At 39.3% G+C, this 20,351-nt stretch overlaps 1 protein-coding gene and 1 long non-coding RNA gene across 2 annotated transcripts in view; one reads left to right on the top strand and one right to left on the bottom strand.

Annotated features, from left to right (window-relative positions):
- LOC140526332 (uncharacterized) overlaps positions 1–383 on the bottom strand; it is a 162,259-nt gene extending 161,876 nt beyond the window's left edge. Inside the window, exon 1 of the long non-coding RNA XR_011974319.1 lies at positions 306–383. This is a non-coding gene — a long non-coding RNA (uncharacterized lncRNA). The remainder of the gene's footprint in view (positions 1–305) is intronic.
- On the top strand, positions 366–17,212 carry LOC140526327 (glutathione S-transferase A2-like). Its single transcript, XM_072642459.1, has 6 exons — positions 366–668; positions 2,153–2,204; positions 8,197–8,329; positions 9,823–9,964; positions 14,386–14,517; positions 16,101–17,212. Exons 1-6 carry the CDS (start codon positions 582–584, stop codon positions 16,251–16,253), a joined length of 699 nt encoding a protein of 232 aa, XP_072498560.1. The 5' UTR covers positions 366–581; the 3' UTR covers positions 16,254–17,212.
- The last annotated feature ends 3,139 nt before the right edge of the window (positions 17,213–20,351 follow it).

The raw sequence follows: 20,351 nt of genomic DNA, 5'->3' as shown, positions 1-20,351 counted from the left end.
AATCTTTTCTATTTGTATGGTTCCTGGTTTTTTGATAGTGAATTCCATTATAAAATTTGGGGTTTTGACAACAAATTCCACATCTGCATAACGAGGATCACCCCCAAAAAACACCCTGAGTAAAAAAAGAGAGCTATTTGGGATCCATGATACCCAGATCTAGATGATATGTGTGATACAATAATAAAACTGATATAATAATAAAAATTATCTTAGTAGACATTCCTTACACAAAGAAAGAAACTCTTTCTTTACATTTCAAATATCCTTTGTGGACCAGGTTAAGCTGATCAGTCCCTACTCACCAAAGTCCCAAATGCATTTCCAATCAGTTAAATAAATCCATGCCTCACTGCCTTCAGTCTGCCTTTGGAGGAGAATGGGAGGTCTGAAGTCTGTCCTTCACATGGTTCTCCTCCCTCTCCTCCCCTCCCCAGTCTGTCCTCTGGATCATTGGCTGTTGGTGGTTGGACTTCACTCACCAGTGAAATCAAGATTACACAAAGTACAGCTTGTATATCTAAGTCCTGGTCAGATAGTTTGTTCTCTCTTGTTTTTCAGAAAACCAGGAATTGAAGATCATGGCTGCGAAGCCCAAACTCTATTACTTCGATGTCAGAGGCAGAATGGAATCGGTGCGCTGGCTGCTGGCAGCTGCGGGTGTGGAGGTACAGCTTTCGTTTGTTACAGTAACTCTTTTTCTTCAGACTGAGTGAATATTTATTAGTGGAGAAGTTGCATGGAACTTACTGAATGATTCCCTTCAAAAAAGAGGGTCTAATCATTGTGATCACCATCTTTTTTTTCTTTAACAGTGAACTGAGTCTCAGGAGCAAGTTGAAAGTCCCATTTATCTTGATAATTAAGTGTTGATTGAGTTTTCCTAAAAGTGGAAACGGAACCTAGTGGAAAGGTCACTGAACTTGAATTCAGTAGATGTGAGTCCAAGTCCTAGTGATACCTCCAGTTAACTAGATACCTTTAAGTAAACCTCCTGGCATCTCTAAGACTCAGTTTTATTATTTGTAAAATAGAGGAGTTAGATTAGATTATCTCTGAGATCCCTTCTAGCTTTAGCATTTTGTGATTCTGTGATCTTTGCCTATACGGTTACTGAAAATTATCAAGGAACAGAGGTTGTGTTAGCTTCTAAAGAGATTAAACAATCTTCAGTTTTGTGAATTTAAAATTCAATCATGATTGGGGAAGATTTAGATTCATTATATACAAGGTATTCCTAAAGTCTTTGCTAAGTTTCTAAACTTTTAAACGTTAATAATTTATATTGATATGGTAGAAAAAGTTTGTAATAATCTTTCAGGTGGTAATGAATGATTTTTCTCCTTCCTCTTTTGTATTGGTAAATCACTTCACCTCTCAGTTTCCTCTCCTGCCAGATGAGGACATTAGAGGGGATAACCTCCAGTGTCCCTTCCAGCTCTGCCTGCTTCCTAGGATCTGAGGACCTTCAGTTGTACTAATCATAGGACCCTGCTCTGTCACAGGATTGAAAATCCAGCTATTTTGTGCATAGATGTGTAATGTGGTTACTGTAATCTTGAACAAACCTTTTTAAATATACAAAAGTTCATTCTTTTGTACCAACAACCTAGGTTCAGCATAAAATTCTGCAGAGGTGTTAATATGCAATGGTGTATAATTGTTATTCTAAATGAAATAAAATTTAAAAATATATTTACAGTTACAATATATTAATGTCTTGTAGCTGTTTTAATGTCTATGTTGCAAAAATAAGTAGATAAAAGCCACATGAACAGAAGCTCTTTGGGTGGGTCCTCAAAAATATTTTATCAAGAATGTAAAGGGGAATTCTGAGAAAAAAAGTTTGAGAAGTGTTGGATGAGAACATCATAGAATCAGAGATGTAGAGCTGGAAAGAACCTTGAAGGTCATTTTGTGCAAGGTCCTCATTTTTGCAGAGGAGGAAACTGAAGCCCAGAGAAGTTAAATGACTTGCCCAGGGTCACCAGCTATCAAATGTACCTAAAGCAGGATTTGAACTCAGGTCTTTGTGACTCCTAGTCTTATGCTCTACCCATGATACCATTGAATTGTCTTAGGTGAATCCCTCCCAGTGCTAACATATCATGATTCCATTGCTGATACCCTGCTGTGTCCTTCTGTTTTCTAGTATGAAGAAGTACTTTTCAAAACAGCTGAAGAATTTGAGAATTTCGTCAAGGGTGAGTTCACAGCCCTGCTGTTGTTCTGTACTGCTCCATGAAGATTAGATTAACTGCCATTGCCTTGTCTGGAAAGATACACAGAAACTTTCTAGGATCCCTCCTAGCTCTGAAGTCCTCTGGTGCTACAGTTGTGAAAAGTATGTTGTAAATTATAGCACAGATGGGGAATGACATGGAACAGTAGACAAGTGTGCTTCTCTGTACCTCAGAGGTGGGGTTGGAATTTCAAAACAAACACATCAGGGAAGAAAGTAAAGTTTTTTCCCCCTGAAACAAAGGGCCCTTACCTTCTCTAGAGGAATGTGGTGGAAGTAAAGAGTGATGGGATTTAAGACTGGAAAGGTTAGGTTGCAGCTGGGTCATGTGATTCCATGAGTTTGAGGAAAGACTAGGTAATTGAGAGTTATTGGAGGATTTTTGTTTGTTTTTAGAAATAACTTGATATGTTTTCTTGCGTCTAAAATGGGGATGATGATAATATAGTACATAATACAGTACCCGCCTAGAGCTGTAAGGATCAAATGAGATATTTTACAAAACACTTAGCATAGTACTTAGTATATAGTAGGTACTTAATAAATGCTTATTTCCTCCTTTTCCCCCCTTATGTCCAGGTCCCCCAAGCCTCCACTCCAGGAGAAAGTAAAACTTTTTTCTCTGAAGCAGAGTCCTAGCTTTCTCTAAACTGTCTTTACTTACAGCAGCTAATGGGTACAGTGGATAGCTGGCTGAACCGGGACTCAGGAAGACCAGAATTCAATCTTTCCTCAAACCCTTGCTGTGTGATTCCGAGCAAGTCAGCAAACTTTCAGTCTCAATCTCCTCATCACTAAAATGGTTCAGGGTTGTTGTGAGGATCAAACTATGCAATGGAAAATTCTTTGTGAATTTTAAATATAAAAATGCTTACGATTATGAACTGTGGGAACCCAGGGGGCAAGAAATAGGAATATTGTGACATTGAGTAAAGAAAATGGTAGGCTCGCAGACTTGACCTACCTCTAGAAAGTAATTGCATAGTATGGCAGCCCTAGGCCTTATAATGAACCCAATAAAAATTTAAAGTTTATACAAAGTTCTTTCTTTATAACAATATGTGCAGTGCCTGTAGTATTACTCCTGTTTTATAAATGAGAAAACTAAGCCTCAGAGAGGGTAATTGAATTCTCTAGGGCAACAAAGATAGTAAGTGGATCCAATCCCAGGTCACCTGATTTCAAATCTATTTTAAATGTCCGCCATACCATGCTATATTACTGTGACCTAAAGAGTATCAAGAAGTTCTCATATATTCTAGCCTCTGTTGTATAGCAGCTCTCATACCTAAAATTTTTTGAGCATAAGTTTTAATTTGTTCAGGCATGTTCTTGTAAAACATAAGCACCCCCTTGATGTGGCAGTATATATTTATTTGCTAACACCATGACATGAATTAGCTTTCATTCATTAAATAAACATTTACTAAATGACTAGTTATTTGAGGAGCTTTGAGCTCCTCAAAATACAAGGATAAGCAAAACAGGGATCCTGCCCTCAAGAATTTTACAATCTATTTGAGATGAAAAATCTCTAAGATCCTTGATAGCTCTCAACCTAGGACCTATATTCCTAAGTTTTACCCCCAAATAGTACATACATAATATTAGAACAAGACTAGAACCTGGTATATGAGAGCAGTAGAAAGTACTGTGATATCAGAGGATCAGAGAAGATTGCATGGAGGAAGTGGTGTGTGAGTTGGATCTCCCAGGATGGGTAGGAGGCCAATAGAAGGAGACAGCAGGGAAAGGCATTCCGGGAAGAAGGCAGAGAAATATGTTTGGCAAGTAGTCATTAATAGCTAATTATTATTTTAAATAATAATATTATATAATATATATTATATATTTTATTTTTATTTTATATTATTTTATTTATTATATTATATATCATATATAATAATATAATTATTAGGTAATCATGATGAGCATAATGGAGAGGTATCATATTCCTGGCAAACTCACTTAAGTGAAGGAGAAACCAGATTTCAATATAGTAGGGAAATGTTTAAGAAAATAAATAAAAATACAACACAGATAAGGTTAATCTGTGGTTTTCTAAGTCAGTATGTAGCCCACAGGGATCTCTTTCTATTTGAATTTGATTTTACTAGGTGGCATAGTGGATAGACTGCCAGGCCTGGAATGAGATAGATTCCTTTTCCCAGATTCAAATCTGGCTTCAGACATTTACTAGCTGTGTGACATTGGATAAGTCAGTGGGTCAACCTTATTTGCCTCAGTCTCTTCAACTGTAAAATGAGCTGGAGAAGGAAACGGCAAACCTCTCCAGTATCTTTACCTAGAAAACCGTAAAAGGGGACACAAAGAGTTGAACATGACTGAAAATGACTAAATAACAACAAATATGAAATGAGGTTGGAAAAGTTAATTGGGTCTGGACTAGAAATGGGAGAGGACAGTTTAAAGTTCATTCAGGAGACAATAGGAACCAATCAGAGTCCGTTTTGAGCAAGAATGGAGAACATGATCAGTCCTGTGTGTCAGAAAGATTAATCTAATAGTATGTTGGATGGTCAAGGGGTACCTGTTGGGAGGTAATTACAAAAGAAACAGAAGCTCATAGAAAGAGAGAAAGAAGGTTCCTGAGGTCCTCTAGTCTAGCCCTCTCATTTTACACATGAGGAAACTGAGATACAGGAAAGTTAACTGAGCTGACCAAGGTCACATAGGCACAAGTAGCAAAGCCAGGAGTCCTCTGGTTTAAAATCCAGTAGTCTTTAAGCCATACCATGGTGTCTCTTCTTATAGGTGAAAAGTAACGAGGACTTGAATATGGAGCATTGAGATAATGGGTAATGAGGCAGTGGGGATGGTAAGGCAGAAATGAGAGCACTCGATGACTGACTGGACATGTGAGATAGGATGAGGGAGAAGTAAAAGATGGCCCTGGAGCTGTGAGCAGGTGTCCCTGAAGGTGGTAGTGTCATTGGCAAGAGTAAAGAAGGCAGGAAGAGGGTCAGACACTGGTGGTGTTTTTTTGGAGGTGGGAGCGTTGAGGAGGCAGAAGATATGTGTCAGTTTTAGACACATGGAATTTGAGGTGCTGGTGTTACCTCCAAGTAGAGATGTCCAGAAGGCAGCTAGAAGGGGGAATATGAAACTTGTTAAAGAGGTCAAGACTAGAGATATTCCCATTGGATCTCTAAGTCTGGGACCCTGGGGCATGATAGGTGAGCCTTATGTTGCCTGGCAACAGACAGCACACCCTTTCCTGCCATTTTCAAGCTATGCTGCCTGCACACTGGCCACCCTCCTTATCCCCATCACACTAGAACTCACACTCTGGCCCTAATATCCTGGGTTCTGATAGGTGTGTTTGGCCAGTGGGACACTTCTGAACCCTACTTCCAAAAGCATTTCTTTCCTGATTTCTATCTACCTTTTATGCCTTGTCTTTCCCCTTTGGAATTGTAAGCTTCTACAAGACTGGGAGTGTCTTATTTGTGTTTTTATCCCTAGCACTTAGCATAGTGACCAGCACATAGTTAAGTGCTTAAAAAAGGCCTTTTCATTGATTCCTTCATGTAGATTTAGGTGTTACACATACAGAAGGGATAGCTGAAGCTCTGGGAAAAGGATAAAAAGCACTGAAAGAAGAGTATAGAGATTCGAAAAAAAGAAAACCAAGCACAGAGTCTCAGGGAGTGGATTGTTGCAATAGGTGGTCATTTGGTGACCTTTAAGAGCAGTTTTAATACTTTTGTTGGTAGTTTCTGTACCTGTAAGGACAAATGCAAATCACCTCCTCTCTATCCCCCATTCTCACATGAAAACACTAGCACTCAACTGGTATGAAATAGCCTGCATTGGTATGCATATGGTGTCCTTGGAGAATGATAAGTAGTTCAGTTTTACCACTGCATGGGATAAAGGAAAGGAATAGATGGTGTCCCAATTACTATTCTAAGTTCTGGGAATTCAAGAAACCCAACAACAAATAAAGGCAACACCTTGTATTCTAATGAGAGAGACAACACAGATAGAAGACTGGTGGTGAGGATGGGGTATTTTGAATTGGAAAGTTTCTGGGGTGGTGAGTGTGGCCTTAGAGGAGTAGATTGCTATAACCTTTCTAGTAGCAATGGACTTACTGATTTGATTGTGGTTTCAGCCTTGGAAAGCAAGTAGAAGCCACAAAGAGTATGAGCCAGGGGGAAGTAACGACTGAACAAGAGACATCTGGGAAAAGAAGTAAAGCATGGGTGGGGCTAGTGTGACATAGGAGACTCTTGAGGCAATCCTACAAAAAGCCCCAAATCAAGAAGAGTTCTAGAGTGAAAGGGTTAAGTCTACACGGTTTCTCCTCTGAGCCAGAGAACAAAGTCAGTTGGTCTGGTCAGAAGTAGCCTGGGAAGTAAAAAGAGATGACATACAAGGTTGGAAAGATTATGGAGGACATGGAAGAGTTTGTATTATTTTTTAGTCTTATGGTAATTGTTTAATAGATTTTTTAAATAACAATAAAGCTCATACTTTAACAAATGTTAGTAAGTAATCAATTTACAACAAAAGTCTCTAGAGAAAGAAATTTGATTTCTTACTATTGAAACACAATATTACCCCCCTATGGTACCTAAACAACTAAGATTTAAATTCAGGAAATAAATTTTAGCATAACGAAAATCATCCATTTCTACATATCTTACTGATAAAACTTAAACAAAAAGAATCAGATTAAATCTTTTATTTACTTACAAAATGCATGTCCAGTGAATCAAAGGTATGGGGAAGTTTGGTTTCGTATGAGCCCCCAAATTATTTTTCAGGTAGTTTTTCTATTTCTTAGTCATTAAGTCCACAGGTATAAACATTGTCAGTACAAATACAAAATAAACACAATGTACGGCAGCAAAGATATAAATGCCCACTTAATTTTTTTATAAAAGGGAGAGAATGTAATTGAAAGCCTTATTAAAGATTTAATCATTACTACACAAAGCAGAAATGCACTATTCTGTGGTACTGCTTTATCTCTGTAAAATCACAAATATAACTCCTGCCTTCAGGATAGATTCTTATTCAAAATAGAGTCTACAGTGAAAAGTTTTGGCCATCTTGTTAAATAAACATTTTCAGGTTTGTCTGCTAACTGCTCAGAAAAATTGAAGAATTTCCAGCATGCAGTTTACTTATCATTTATCACATTTAAACAGAAGAGTATTAATGTGTTATACACAAAAACTACATTACAAAGAAGGAGTTATGGAAGTTTTATGTGCAAAGAAATAGCTTAATGATTGTTATTGTTCCTGAAGACTAGGAAGGACAGATTGGAAAAGACAGGCTGGAGGTATGGGGATCAAGGAAAAATATATTGAAATAATCTAGATGAGAGCTGATGAGAACTAAGGTAGGGCAGTGGGAGCTGGAGGGAGGACGGATCAGTCTATCAACAAGCATTTATTAAGCATCTACTGTGTACCAGCTACTATCTGAGGCATGTCAAAGATGAAAAAGTCTTTTCCCTCAGTGAGCTTATATTCTTTAAAAGAAACATCATATACAAATATAATAATTTATAGCACTTTAAGGTCTGCACAGCTCTTTATAAATTAATCCTTACAACAACCCTATAAACTCAGTGATATTAAGATCCCTGTTTTACAAATAAGAAAGCTGATGCTAATAGGTTAGGTGATTTGCCCAGGTCCACATGGCTAGCAAGGGTCTGACATAGGATTTGAAATTTGGTCTTCCTAATAAGTCCAGAATACTATCCACTGTGCCACCTATGTGAGTGAACATAGGGGAAGGGAATAAACATGTGTTAAACAGATCTTCCACCCTTGTTGTGCCTCACTTTCCTCCACCGTAAAGTGAAAGAACTGAAATAGATGATGGCTAGCATTTCTTTTGGTTCCAGAACTATGACCATACTTCAGTGAAAGGGAGTGAGCTACTGACTTGACTTTTCTTTCTGTTTTTAGGTGGAAAACTAATGTATCAACAAGTGCCAATGGTTGAAATGGATGGAATGTACATAGTACAAACCAGAGCTATCCTGAAATACATAGCTGCCAAATACGACTTGTATGGGAAGGACCTCAAGGAGAGAGCACTGTACAGTAACCATTGCATACTTATAATAGAACACAGACACTGCCTTTTTCGTTTTGGGAAATATCTCCTTAATAACTGAGATTGGCCATTGATTTGTCCTGGCTCACATGGCTTCAAAGGAGTCAATTATCCTATTCAATTTGAGGTGCTAGTGATGACTGATTTTAAAATGAATAGATCTGTTTCAAGAGAGAGGCAACAATTTTAAACTAATTCCTTTTCCATAGATGGGTCTATTCTTCAAGGTATGGCAAGTATTCAAAGTTTCTCCAAGAGGTCTTTGGGTAAATCCCTGGTAGCATGATGGCCTGACCTAGGATTTAATTGGCAGAAGGAATTCCAATAAGGAAACCCTAACAAATCAATGACAAACTATGACTTAAGAGTCTTAGAGATTTGGTTTCAGTGACTTGTTTTGAATCATGCAGCTGTTGTGTGTCAGAGATGAGACATGAACACAGGTCACCTAATTCCAAGGCTGACTCCATAATGAGAGGTTTTTAACCTGCACTTCATGAACGTTTTCAAAAATTTTTGATAACTCTACTTCAAAATATTTGGTTTCTTTTGTGATTCTATGTGTTTTATTTTATTCATTCAAAACATTATTCTGAGAAAGTGTTCATAGGATTAACCAGAAAGGGTCCCAAAGTGGTTTATGACACATAAAAGGCTAAGGACCTTTACTCTTTACATCTTCTTGATGGATTTTAAAGCCTAAACTCTAATGATGAACTTTGATTTTAGGTAGTGGAACCCTGAGCCACATGCCTTTTAGGGAGGAATAAAGTGAAATGTGAAGTAATAGATGACAGAACCAGAGATTTAGAGCAGGAAGAGACCTTAGAAGTCTTCTAGTCCAAACAGTTCCCTTTACAGATGAGGAAACTGAGGCACAGGAAGTTTAAGTGACTTGCCCAAGGTCACACAGATAGTAAGGGACATATCTAGGATATGTGTTAGACCTGGAGTCAGATGGCTGGATGGTGTAGTCGATAAAGTACTAACCTTGGAGTCAGGAAAACTCCTCTTCCTGAGGTCAAATCTGACCTCACTTACTAGCTGTCACCCTGGACAAGTCACTTAACCCTGTTTGCCTCAGATTATTCATCTGTAAAATAAGCTGGAGAAGGAAATGACAAACACACTCCAGCATCTCTTCCAAGAAAACTCCAAATGCAGTCACAAAGAGTTGAACATGCTTTAAATGACTGAATAATAACAATATTAGGGAGACTAGGTTCAAACCTTGTCCCTGACACACACTAGCTGTGTGACCCTGGGCAAGTCATTCTCTGAACCTCAGTTTTCTCAGCTCTACAATGGGGATAATAATCCCTGTAGCACCTAGCTTATAGCTTTGAGAGGCTCAAATGAAATAATGTGGGTAAAGGCTTTACAAATTTTTTTCTCTCTGTCAGTCATTGTTAAGTGCTTCTTTAGTCATTTCCCCTAGTAATCTTGTTTTTATTTATGCCATTTTTCTTTTCTAGTATTGACATGTATGTGGAAGGGATGAGGGACCTGAATGACATGATTATGTTCTTCCTATTTTCTTTGCCTGAAGAAAAACAAAAGAATTTCAACTACATCATCGAGAGAGCCACTGAAAGGTTCTTCCCAGTGTATGAGAAGGTATGGAACCATGAGGCAGTGGGACGATACAATGCCTGGATAGTCAGTGAAATTACATGATCTTTTCTACTCCATTCTGAGCAAATACATCACAATGCAGAAGCATTGGAGGCCCCAAGATACGAAAGGAAGACCACTGGCTCTGAAGACAGAAGATCTGAGTTCAGATCCTGCCTCTAATACTTATTATTTGTAGAAATTTTGGCACATCATTTACTAACCCTGGACCTCAGTTTCCCTACTATCTCTGTGATCCTGGGCAAGTCACCTATCCTATCTGGGCCTCAATTTCTTCATTGCAAAATGAGGGAGCTGGATTTAATGACCCCTGAAGTCACCTCTAGCTTATAATCTATGATCTTATGAATTCATAAAGAGCTGGAAATAGAGGAAAATAAAATAGGCAGCCACCTTGAACTCAAAATCAGGGGTTGCAACAAAGGGCACTTAATATTCATTTTTTTATACTGAAAATTCGTATGACTAGTCCTGGCACTGATCTTCTTGAGTTCATATGCAGCTTTTTAGACTGGTACATGAGGGAAGGGCTGATCGCAAAGGCTCCATGAAGTCTTTCCATGAAAATGAGATTTTTCTGAACCTCTCTACAAAGTTGATACAATCTAGTCCTTTCGGGATGAAGACTTACTAAATCAACTAATACACTCACACACACACACACTCACACACTCACACTCACACTCACACTCACACTCATTACATCAGAAGACCCAATAGTATCAGCCTATCCACAAGCATTTATTAAAGAACCAACAGCATACTAGGGACTGTGCTCAATCCTGAGGATACGAAGGCAAAATGAAAGACCTTACCCTCAAGGAGCTTGTGTTCTTATATCTAAAAGTGGGAGTGGGGGGGGGGAGGGGATAGGTATACGCACACAAGAACAATGTAATTTGGGGGAGGAGGTCAGAAAGTGTCATCATGTAGGAGGTGATTTTTGAGATGACCTTTGAAAGAAATTCGAGACTCTATGGAGATTGAGGTAAAGGGTGAGTACATTCTGGGAATGGGGGCCAAACTGTGGAAATATATGTAGTCAGGATGTGGGATGCCTCCTGGGAGGAATAGGAAGAAGGTCAGTTTGTCTGAACTTTAGACTTTGTGAATGGGAATAATGTGAAATGAAGGCTGAAGAGGTTGGTTGCTATCAGGGTGGGAAAAGCTTTAAATCCTATAACGACAGCATCTTACACTTCTCAAGTGCTTTATGATTATCAAATAGTTTACAAGCTTGATTTTACTTGATCCTCACAACGACCCTGTTAGGGGAACACTGCAAGTATCATGCCCACTTTATGAATGGTGAAATGGAGTGTCAGAGAAGTGCAGTGACTTGCCCAAGGTCACACAGTAAGTGGCAAAGCTAGGAGGAGAACCAAGGACCTTCTGGTTCCCAGTTGAGAACTTCATCCATGAGACATCTGTACTAAGGTATTAGACTGTGAGTTTACAGATCATAATTTCACTGAAATGTGGGAGGCAACAAAACATAACACTAGGTTTGAGATCTGACATCCAGGTTCCAATTCTAGCACTGCCATTTTCTACTTGTGTAGGCAGGGGAAATCATTTTAACCTCGGTGGACTTCTTTTCTTCACTTGGTGATCTCCAGGTTCCCTGCACAACTAAATACTACAGGCAATGGAGTGAATGTTTTGCACAACTATTCATTGTCCTTTAAACATATATACTGTGCTTTATGTTTGTCTTTGAATGTTATAGTAGCCTCCTCCTGGTATATTACAAACTCCTTGATGACAGAGATTAGATTATTGCTTTTTTTTTTATCCCTATCACCTTACCCAATGCTGTGCATTATTGTTGTTCAGTAGTTTTTGGTTCTGTTTGACTCATCGTGACCCCATTTGGGATTGTCTTGGCAGAGATACTAGAGTGGTTGTGTCATTTCCTTCTTCAGTTCATTTTACAGATGAGGAAACTGAATCAATAGGGTTAAGTGACTTGCCCAGGGTCACACAGCTGGTAAATTTATGAGATCAGATTTAAACTCTAGAAGATAAGTCTTCCTTACTCCAGATCAGGCAATCTATCCAGTGTTCCACGTACGTGCCATGCATGTAGGAAGTATTTAATGAATGTGTGTTGATTTGTTCAATAATGTCTGAAACAAAAATCTGTTGTACCAGGCTTGTTACACAAATTGTTGTGTTGTTGCACAAATTGCCTAGATCTCTGTCACAGTTGAGAAGAAATTTATCCATAAGTCTGTCAGTTTGTTTGTGGTGACAGATAATTCACAGACTCCATCACAGGAGAAAATCTATTTAAAAATACTTGGGTTTTTGATCCTTGATGAAAAAAAAAGATTTGTGTTATGAGAATTTTAGAAATAGTACTGTCTCCATAACCCACAACTCTGGAAGGCAGATTGTCAATACAACCTGAGAATGTGGTCAACAGATGATCCCATTGGGCCCCTAATATAGGCAAAGGATAATGACAAAAAAGGCAATCAGATTCAGCTGTAACCTGGGTCTAGGTTACATCATGTGTTTTCATTGATTGCTATTGCTAGAAGAAACCTTAGCTTGTCCTTGGGATTGGTAAATTTTATTTTCCAAGTTTTGTGACTTGCCTTAAACTTAAGGATATTTCCTTTTGGTTGAAATATCTCTCCTCGATTGAAGGATTTGTTGTTTTTTTCCCTCCACTGAGATTCCATTTTATGGCTAACTTGGTGTCTCCAGTAGGATTCCAAATAAATTGTGCAATCTGACTGTCTATGGGTTATTGCCTACAAAGATATTAGCTATTATTAAATAATATTGCTTAGGGTTCTGTGTCATTGATTACACAGTTATTGAATTAAATGTGGCCCTTTATTCATTGCTATTGCTGCCTTATTATACATTATTGCTTGTGTGTGTCTATCTGGGCTTCTTGGTTACCTTACAAGACTACATGTGTTTTTGTTTGCATTTGCTCAGTTGCTTTGTTGAACACATTTTAAAGTAGAATTTGAGCCAAATGGAAGTCAAGACTTCAGGCATCTGGTGTGTAGTGATGCCATGAGGAACTCACAGAGGATTTTTAATTCTAGTAATAATAATAGCTGACGTTTTCATGACTCTTACTATGTGCCAGGCACTGTGCTAAGGACTTTACAAATATTATCTCATTTAATCCTCCCAACAACCATGCTTAGATAATCTGAAAATATGATGGGCAGAAGTTTGTTGGGTAGACAAACTGAAAAATATGATAAAGCTTGAAAAAGATATTATAGTAAAGAGGTTTAGACTTTCTCCCACAATAGTGATACCTCAGGTGTAAGAATCTTGTCAGAAAAGCTAGTAAGTACCACATTCAAGAAAAGAATCCAGGTTTCCTGACTCCTGGCCCAAATCATTGCATTTTGGTTTTTGTTAACTTTCTTTTGTAATACAGTATCTCTCTCCCTCTCTCATTTGGAATAATCCATAGTGAGGGATAAGGTTCTACTGGTTGGAAAGGAATTTTTTGCTTACAAGAGAGAATATACCAGGCTGTATTTTTTAATTTTTAAATTAACTTTCAACAAACCTAAAATTTTGGATATGCAAAGATAGATTATATAAGAAACTGTAAGTTTTTATAAGGTAACTCATACCTGGACTTCAATAGCCACTTGATTGGTCTATCTGCCTCCATTCCAGTACATCTTACCCTTAGCTGTAAAAAATAACCTTTCTTAAGTGTTCATCTAACTATTTCCATCTCCTATTTAAAAAACTCCAATAGCTCCTTATTACTTCCAGGATAGAATAATCTTTCATTTGGCTTTTAATTCCCTTCAAAACTTTACCCTTTCCTACCTTTCCTATCTTCTTACACTTTGCTTCTCCTCCACTTCCATCCCAATTACTCTGAGATTCAACAATGTTGACCTGCTTGCTATTCTGAACAAGAGACTCACCACATCTCCTGACTCCTAGGAGTTTTCACTGACTGCCTCCCATGCCTCAAGCTCTCCTCTCTCATCTTTACCTCCTGGATTCCTCCAAGTCTCAGCTAAAGTCCCTTTTGCAAACATATTTTTCCAGTTCTCCTTAATTTTAATGTCTGAGACAACTCTGAAATTATCCTATCTATGACTTGTCTGTATGTAGCTGTTTACATGTTGTCTCTTCCATTAGACCAACTTCCTGCAGGGAGGGACCTTTCTTTTTGCCTTACTTTATAGGCCCACCACTTAGCACAGACTGTAGTACATAGAAGGTATTTGGTAAATTTTTATTTCCTGTATAGCTAAGAAGGTAGAAATAAAATTGCTCTCTTATCTCCTTCTATTCTATGTTTTCTTCTGTATATTTTGTCTCTTTCCATTATCATACAAGTAATGTGTCCTATATTGTCATACATTCTTTCCCTTCTCTTCTTGTCACTGGTCCTACAGGCATTAAAAGGCCATGGGAAAAATTATCTTGTGGGCAACCAGTTGAGCTGGGCAGATGTACAGCTGCTTGAAGTCATCCTAATGGTTGAAGAACTCAAGTCTGGCATTCTCTCTGCATTCCCTAAGCTTCAGGTAATTCCATCAAAAGTGGTCACCATTTATCTTCTGCATAACCATTGCTTTACATGTTGTCTTCCCCTTCAGTTGTCAGCTCCTTGAGGCAGGGATGGTGTTTGTTTTTTCTTTTTATCTCTAGAATTTAGTGTAGTGCCTAGAGCAGCACAATGGATGATTAATGCATGCTTGCTAATTACTTGACTTAAAGATATGGATTTCTCTTGTGTGGTTCCTTTCTCTACTGACCCTAACTCTATTTATCTCCCAAAGCCTCCTTCAAAGATGGTCTTCATGAAATGCTGTGGCCCAAAACCGTCATCAGTTGTTGAGCACCCTTCTGGTGATGAGTCGTAATGAATTTGGCTGAATGTGTTTTCAAATGGTGGGCAAAAAGCCCAAGGCCAGACCCAAAGCTCCAAGTCTTTCCAGCTTGGTGGGACCAACTAAAACTTTCATTTTAATAGTATAGCTTTTGAGAATTATTGGTTCCTTCAACACCACTTTGAGCAAACAGAGGAGGATTTGAATGGTAGACATGTTAGAACAAGGCCCTTAATTTGATAAATTCCTCAATTTATTCACTAACAAATCAAGAGTTATCACCTATTATGCACAAAATACTGTGCTAGTCTCTGGGAGTAGAGGTAGGGAAATATAAAAATGAATGTCATGATCTTTGCCCTCCATGGGATTACAATCTGTCAAATTTTGCTAAAGCTTTCCTTTTTGATTTCCTATGTAGCTGTTTTTATTGTGGGCAGGGGTGGTTTGAGGCACCATTCAGTGGTGTAGGGAAATCCTATTGGACAAACTCAACTGATCAATGAAAATCAACTCATAACTGTAGCGTAAAGTCATAGTAGAATGTCTGGGAGTAATAAGAGGTTGTATGACTTGCTCTGAGTCACACAGCTAGTATGTGTTAGAGGCAAGATATGCGTTCTTTGAACATGGAAGCTAATTGGTGCTCCATCTACTACCTCAAGTTGCCACTTCCAATTTGGCTTTCAACAAATCTATAGAAATAATTTAGGAAAAAAACCTATGTGGGATATACATTTTGAAAAGAGAAGGCTGTTCCTTCATATCTTACATAGGACAGCTAGGTGGTGCAGTGGATAGAGCACTAGTGCAGGAGTCAGGAGGACCTGAGTTCAAATATCACCTCAGACACTTGACACTCACTTAGCTGTGTGACCTTGGGCAAGTCTCTTAACCCCAGTCTCCAGTCATCTTGATGAATATCTGGTCACTGGATTCAGATGACTCTGGAGGAGAAGTGAGCCTGGTGACCTGCACAGGCCTCCCTCACTCAAAACAAAGTCAAGTGCAAGTCATGCCATTATTTTTCTGATGGCATGGTCTTCTTCGGCAACGAAGGGACAAACACACCCAACTGACAAGTGGGCCTTATCCATTTGTGGAGCAGGGAGTTCCTGAGGACTTGCATGTTCACTTCCACATAGGGTAAAAATGCTTGCCACAGCTTTCTCCCAGGATGAAATAGTTTCCAAAGGGTCCTGGCAAGAGCAACCTTGGGGCCCTGCTCCAGTTAATTACTTCATTTACAGCTGGTGTCATTGTTTTCTTCATTTTAGGAGTTCAAAGCTAGAGTCAGCAAGCTTCCCAATATTCAGAAATTCCTTCAGCCTGGTAGCCCAAGAAAGCCTCCAATGGATGATGCACGTTTTGAAGTTTCCAGGAAGGCATTCAAGATTGATGAAAACTATTTTCTTAAACACATGAGCTGAATATTCACAAATGAAGAGTTCTAAAGAGCATAATTAATGTTTTAGTTTCCATCTGTAGTCATGCCCACAGTAATACTGGGTTATGCTCCCATGACATTCCTAGATTCAATAAGTAGCAAATATGGTTCCTCCCTATAGAGCTTCCTGTAAATCAGAAAACCTAATCTTTACATTGATTATTATAAAACTTCATTTAATTGGAATCTCACCTTACTCAGGGTTGTAGAATCATAGGTATGTTCTCATTTTTACTCCAGATTTAATAAACAACTAAATTTAGAGCCAAAAGACACCTTAGAAGTTGTTTAAAGTAGTTCCGTCCCCCTCTCCCCCCACTCCCATCTCCCAGCCCCACCCTCTCCCCAGGGCTTGTTACTGGAATAGTAATTGAGGCCCAGCATAGTTATGTGAAGTACTCCAAGGGCACACAAATAGTAAATGGTAGAACTGGTTTCCAGCTCAGGTCAACTATAAATTATGAATAATCATAATAAAAGCATTTACCTCCTAGGATTGTTGTGAGGATCAAACGAGATAATGTTTGTAAAGTGCCTGGCACATAGTAGGTACTCGGGAAATGCCTGTTCCCTGCCCTGACACCACCCATTCTAAATTCAACACTAATTCCACTGTTATGCTACCTCTTCTCTAAATAATCCAAAATTTTCTGCATTCTACTTTTGGGAGAAAGTTATAAATCATGAGTAAATAGATGATAAAGTTCCTTTTAAGAAATCAGTAGGTGATACTTTAGATTCAGTATAGATTCGAACCTTTTACGCCTCTCCTTTTGCTCTTAAGAATCCTCCACAAAAGAATAAATATTCACTTATATTTGCTCCGTAGGATTTAGGCAGGAAAGTCATCTGATAATATCTTACAGAGATTTTCAATTTTAAAAAATGGCTATTTAACTTTCACTAAACTAGAAATTTCAATTAAAGAATATGTCCATTCTCTCTGTGTGTCACATTGTGTTATTGTGGTTTTACTCATTTGATAAAAACAAGATTGCTTTATACTATTATTCACTAACAAATCAATAATTAACACCTGTTATGCACAAAATACTGTGCTGGTCTCAGGGAGCAGAGGTAGGGAAATATAAAAATGAATGCCATGATCTTTCCCCTCCTTGGGTTTACAATCTATCAAATTTGGCTAAAGGTTTCCCTTTTGATTTCCTATGTAGCTGTTTTTATTGTGCACAGGGGTGGTGCTTTATTCTATCATGGAAAACAACTGAAGATTAGCTTTGAAAATTTTCCCTTCTGAAAAAGCCATTCACTTGTAAGAATTTTGGGAGAGAATCAATGGTTTCATTTTTCCAAGCAGATAATTTATCTGGACACCATTTTGTTAGAATTTAAGATAAAGCAAGCTAAGAAGAGCTTACCAACACTGAGAGGTGGGGTCACGGGAAGTCTTAAGTTTTCATTGGGGTTATTTAGCTTTTGTGTGCCTCTTACACCCTTTCAGTGTTACTTATTTTTTTTTTTTTTAACTTTTAACATTTATTTTCACACAATTTTGGGTTACAAATTTTTCTCCCCTTTTATCCCCTCCCCCCCCCAAACCCAAGCTTTCTAATTGCCCCTGTGACCTATCTGCTCTCTCCTCTGTCCTCCCTCCCTGCCCTTGTCTCCATCTTCTCTTTTGTCCTGTAGGGCCAGATAGCTTTCTTGACCCCTTAACCTGTATTTCTTGTTACCCAGTGGTAAGAACATTACATTTGGTCCTAACACTTTGAGTTCCAACTTCTTTAGCTCCCTCCCTCTCCACCCCTTCCCCTTGGAGGACAGGCAATTCAATATAGGCCATATCTGTTAAGTTTTGCAAATGATTTCCATACTAGTTGTGTTGTATAGGACTAACTATATTCCCTCCATCCTATCCTGTTCCCCATTACTTCTATTTTCTTACGGTGCATTCTCCTCCCCATGCCCTCCCCTCCATCCTCCCCCCCAACCCTGCTTGTGCCCCTGTCCCCCACTCTCCTGTATTATGAGATAGGTTTTCCTATGAAAATGAGTGTGCATTATATTCTTTCCTTTAGTGGAATGTGATGAGAGTAGACCTCATGTTTTTCTCTTGCCTCCCCTCTTTATCCCATCACTAATAAGTCTTTTGCTTGCCTCTTTTATGAGAGATAATTTGCCCCATATAACTTCTCCCTTTCTCCTCCCAATATTTCTCTCTCACTGCTTGATTTCATTTTTTTTAAGATATGATCCCATCCTCTTCAATTCATTCTGTGCACTCTGTCTCTATGTATTTGTGCATGTGTGCATGTGTGTGTGTGTGTGTACTCCCACCCAGTACCCAGATACTGAAATGTTTCAAGAGTTACAAATATTGTCTTTCCATGTAGGAATGTAAACAGTTCAGCTTTAGTAAGTCCTTTATGACTTCTCTTTGCTGTTCACCTTTTCATGGTTCTCTTCATTCTTGTGTTAGAAAGTCAAATTTTCTTTCCAGCTCTGGTCTTTTCATCAGGAAAATTTGAAAGTCCTCTATTTCATTGAAAGACCATTTTTTCTCCTGAGGTATTATACTCAGTTTTGCTGGGTAGGTGATTCTTGGCTTCAGTCCTAGTTCCTTTGACTTCTGGAATATCCTATTCCATTCCCTTCTATCCCTCAATGTAGAGGGTGCCAGATCTTGTGCTATCCTGATTGTATTTCCACAATACTTGAATTGTTTCTTTCTAGCTGCTTGCAATATTTTCTCTTTCACCTGGGAATTCTGGAATTTGGCCACAATGCTCCTAGGAGTTTCTCTTTTTGGATCTCTTTCATGCAGTGTTCTGCGGATTCCTTGAATATTTATTTTGCCTTCTGGTTCTAGAATATCAGGGCAGTTTTCCTTGATAATTTCATGGAAGATGATGTCTAGGCTCTTCTTTTGATCATGGTTTTCAGGTAGTCCCAGAATTTTTACATTGTCTCTCCTGATTCTATTTTCCAGGTCAGTTGTTTTTCCAATAAGATATTTCACATTATCTTCCATTTTTCGAATCTGCGCGGTATGTTCTGAGATATCTGTCTTTCTCATAAAGTCCTTAGCATCCATCTGTACCATTCCAGTTTTGAAAGATCTATTTTCTTCAGTGAGCTTTTGAATCTCCTTTTCCATTTGGTTAATTCTGCTTTTGAAAGCATTCTTCTCCTCATTGGCCCCTTGCACCTCCCTTGCAAGCTGAGTTAGGCTAGTTCTCAAGGTGCCAATTTCTTCAAGATTTTTTTGGTTCTCCTTTAGCAGGGAGCTGATCTGCTTTTCATGCTTCTCCCTCATCCCTCTCATTTCCCTTCCCAGTCTTTCCTCCACCTCTCTAACTTGATTTTCAAAATTCCTCTTGAGCTCTTCCATGGCCCAAGCCCATTGGGTGGGCTGGGACACAGAATCCTCGATTTCTGTGTCTTTGCCTGATGGCAAGCATTGTTCCTCCCCATCAGAAAGGAAGGGAGGAGGTGTCTTTTCTCCGAGAAAGTACCCTTTAATAGTTTTATCTCTTTTCCCTTTTCTGGGCATTTTCCCCAGCCAGTGACCTGACCTCTGAATGTTCTCCTCACACCCGCCTCCTGGTCCTCCCAGCCAGCGTTTGGGGACTGAGATTCAAATGCTGCTTCCCGCCTTAGGATTTTTGGTGGGGGCAGGGCTGCTATTCAGTGTGAGAATTAAGTACAGGTGGTCAGGGGCAGGACAGGGCGGCCTCTCTGGCTCAGTTCCCTCAGGGGGTTTATGCACAGACCTTCCACAATGGATCCAGGCTCCTGCCCGTTTGGGGAGCCCCTGTCTGTAACCGCCTCTCAGCTTCTATCTCCTGGGGGGGCCCGAACCATGGGGGCACCCCACTCCCCTCTCAACCCGCCAAAGAAACTCTCTCACCTACCCCCGTCAGTTACCTGTTGGTGGGGGGGCTTGTGCCGCTGCTGGAGATCCCGTCTCTGGAGCCTTCTCAGATCTGTGCCTCTCGGAGCCGTGGCCACCGCTGCCGCCGCAGGTCCGGGCTGGGCTCCGCGTCTGCAGCGCGACAGACCTTTTGCGAGAGGTTTGCAGGTCCCTCTGTGGGTGGGGGGACCCGCGTGGCTGCTGGAG

This window comes from Notamacropus eugenii, chromosome 2 (genome assembly GCF_028372415.1).
Source record: "Notamacropus eugenii isolate mMacEug1 chromosome 2, mMacEug1.pri_v2, whole genome shotgun sequence".
Taxonomy (NCBI): domain Eukaryota; kingdom Metazoa; phylum Chordata; class Mammalia; order Diprotodontia; family Macropodidae; genus Notamacropus; species Notamacropus eugenii.
This window is presented reverse-complemented; position numbering and strand designations above follow the sequence as displayed.

Bases quoted from the DNA above. Each gene is read 5' to 3' on its own strand.
- LOC140526327 (XM_072642459.1), top strand. From the start codon at position 582: ATGGCTGCGAAGCCCAAACTCTATTACTTCGATGTCAGAGGCAGAATG. The intron at 669-2,152 runs GTACAGCTTTCG...TCTGTTTTCTAG, and splicing joins TGGCAGCTGCGGGTGTGGAG to TATGAAGAAGTACTTTTCAA. The intron at 8,330-9,822 runs GTACAGTAACCA...TTTCTTTTCTAG, and splicing joins GACCTCAAGGAGAGAGCACT to TATTGACATGTATGTGGAAG.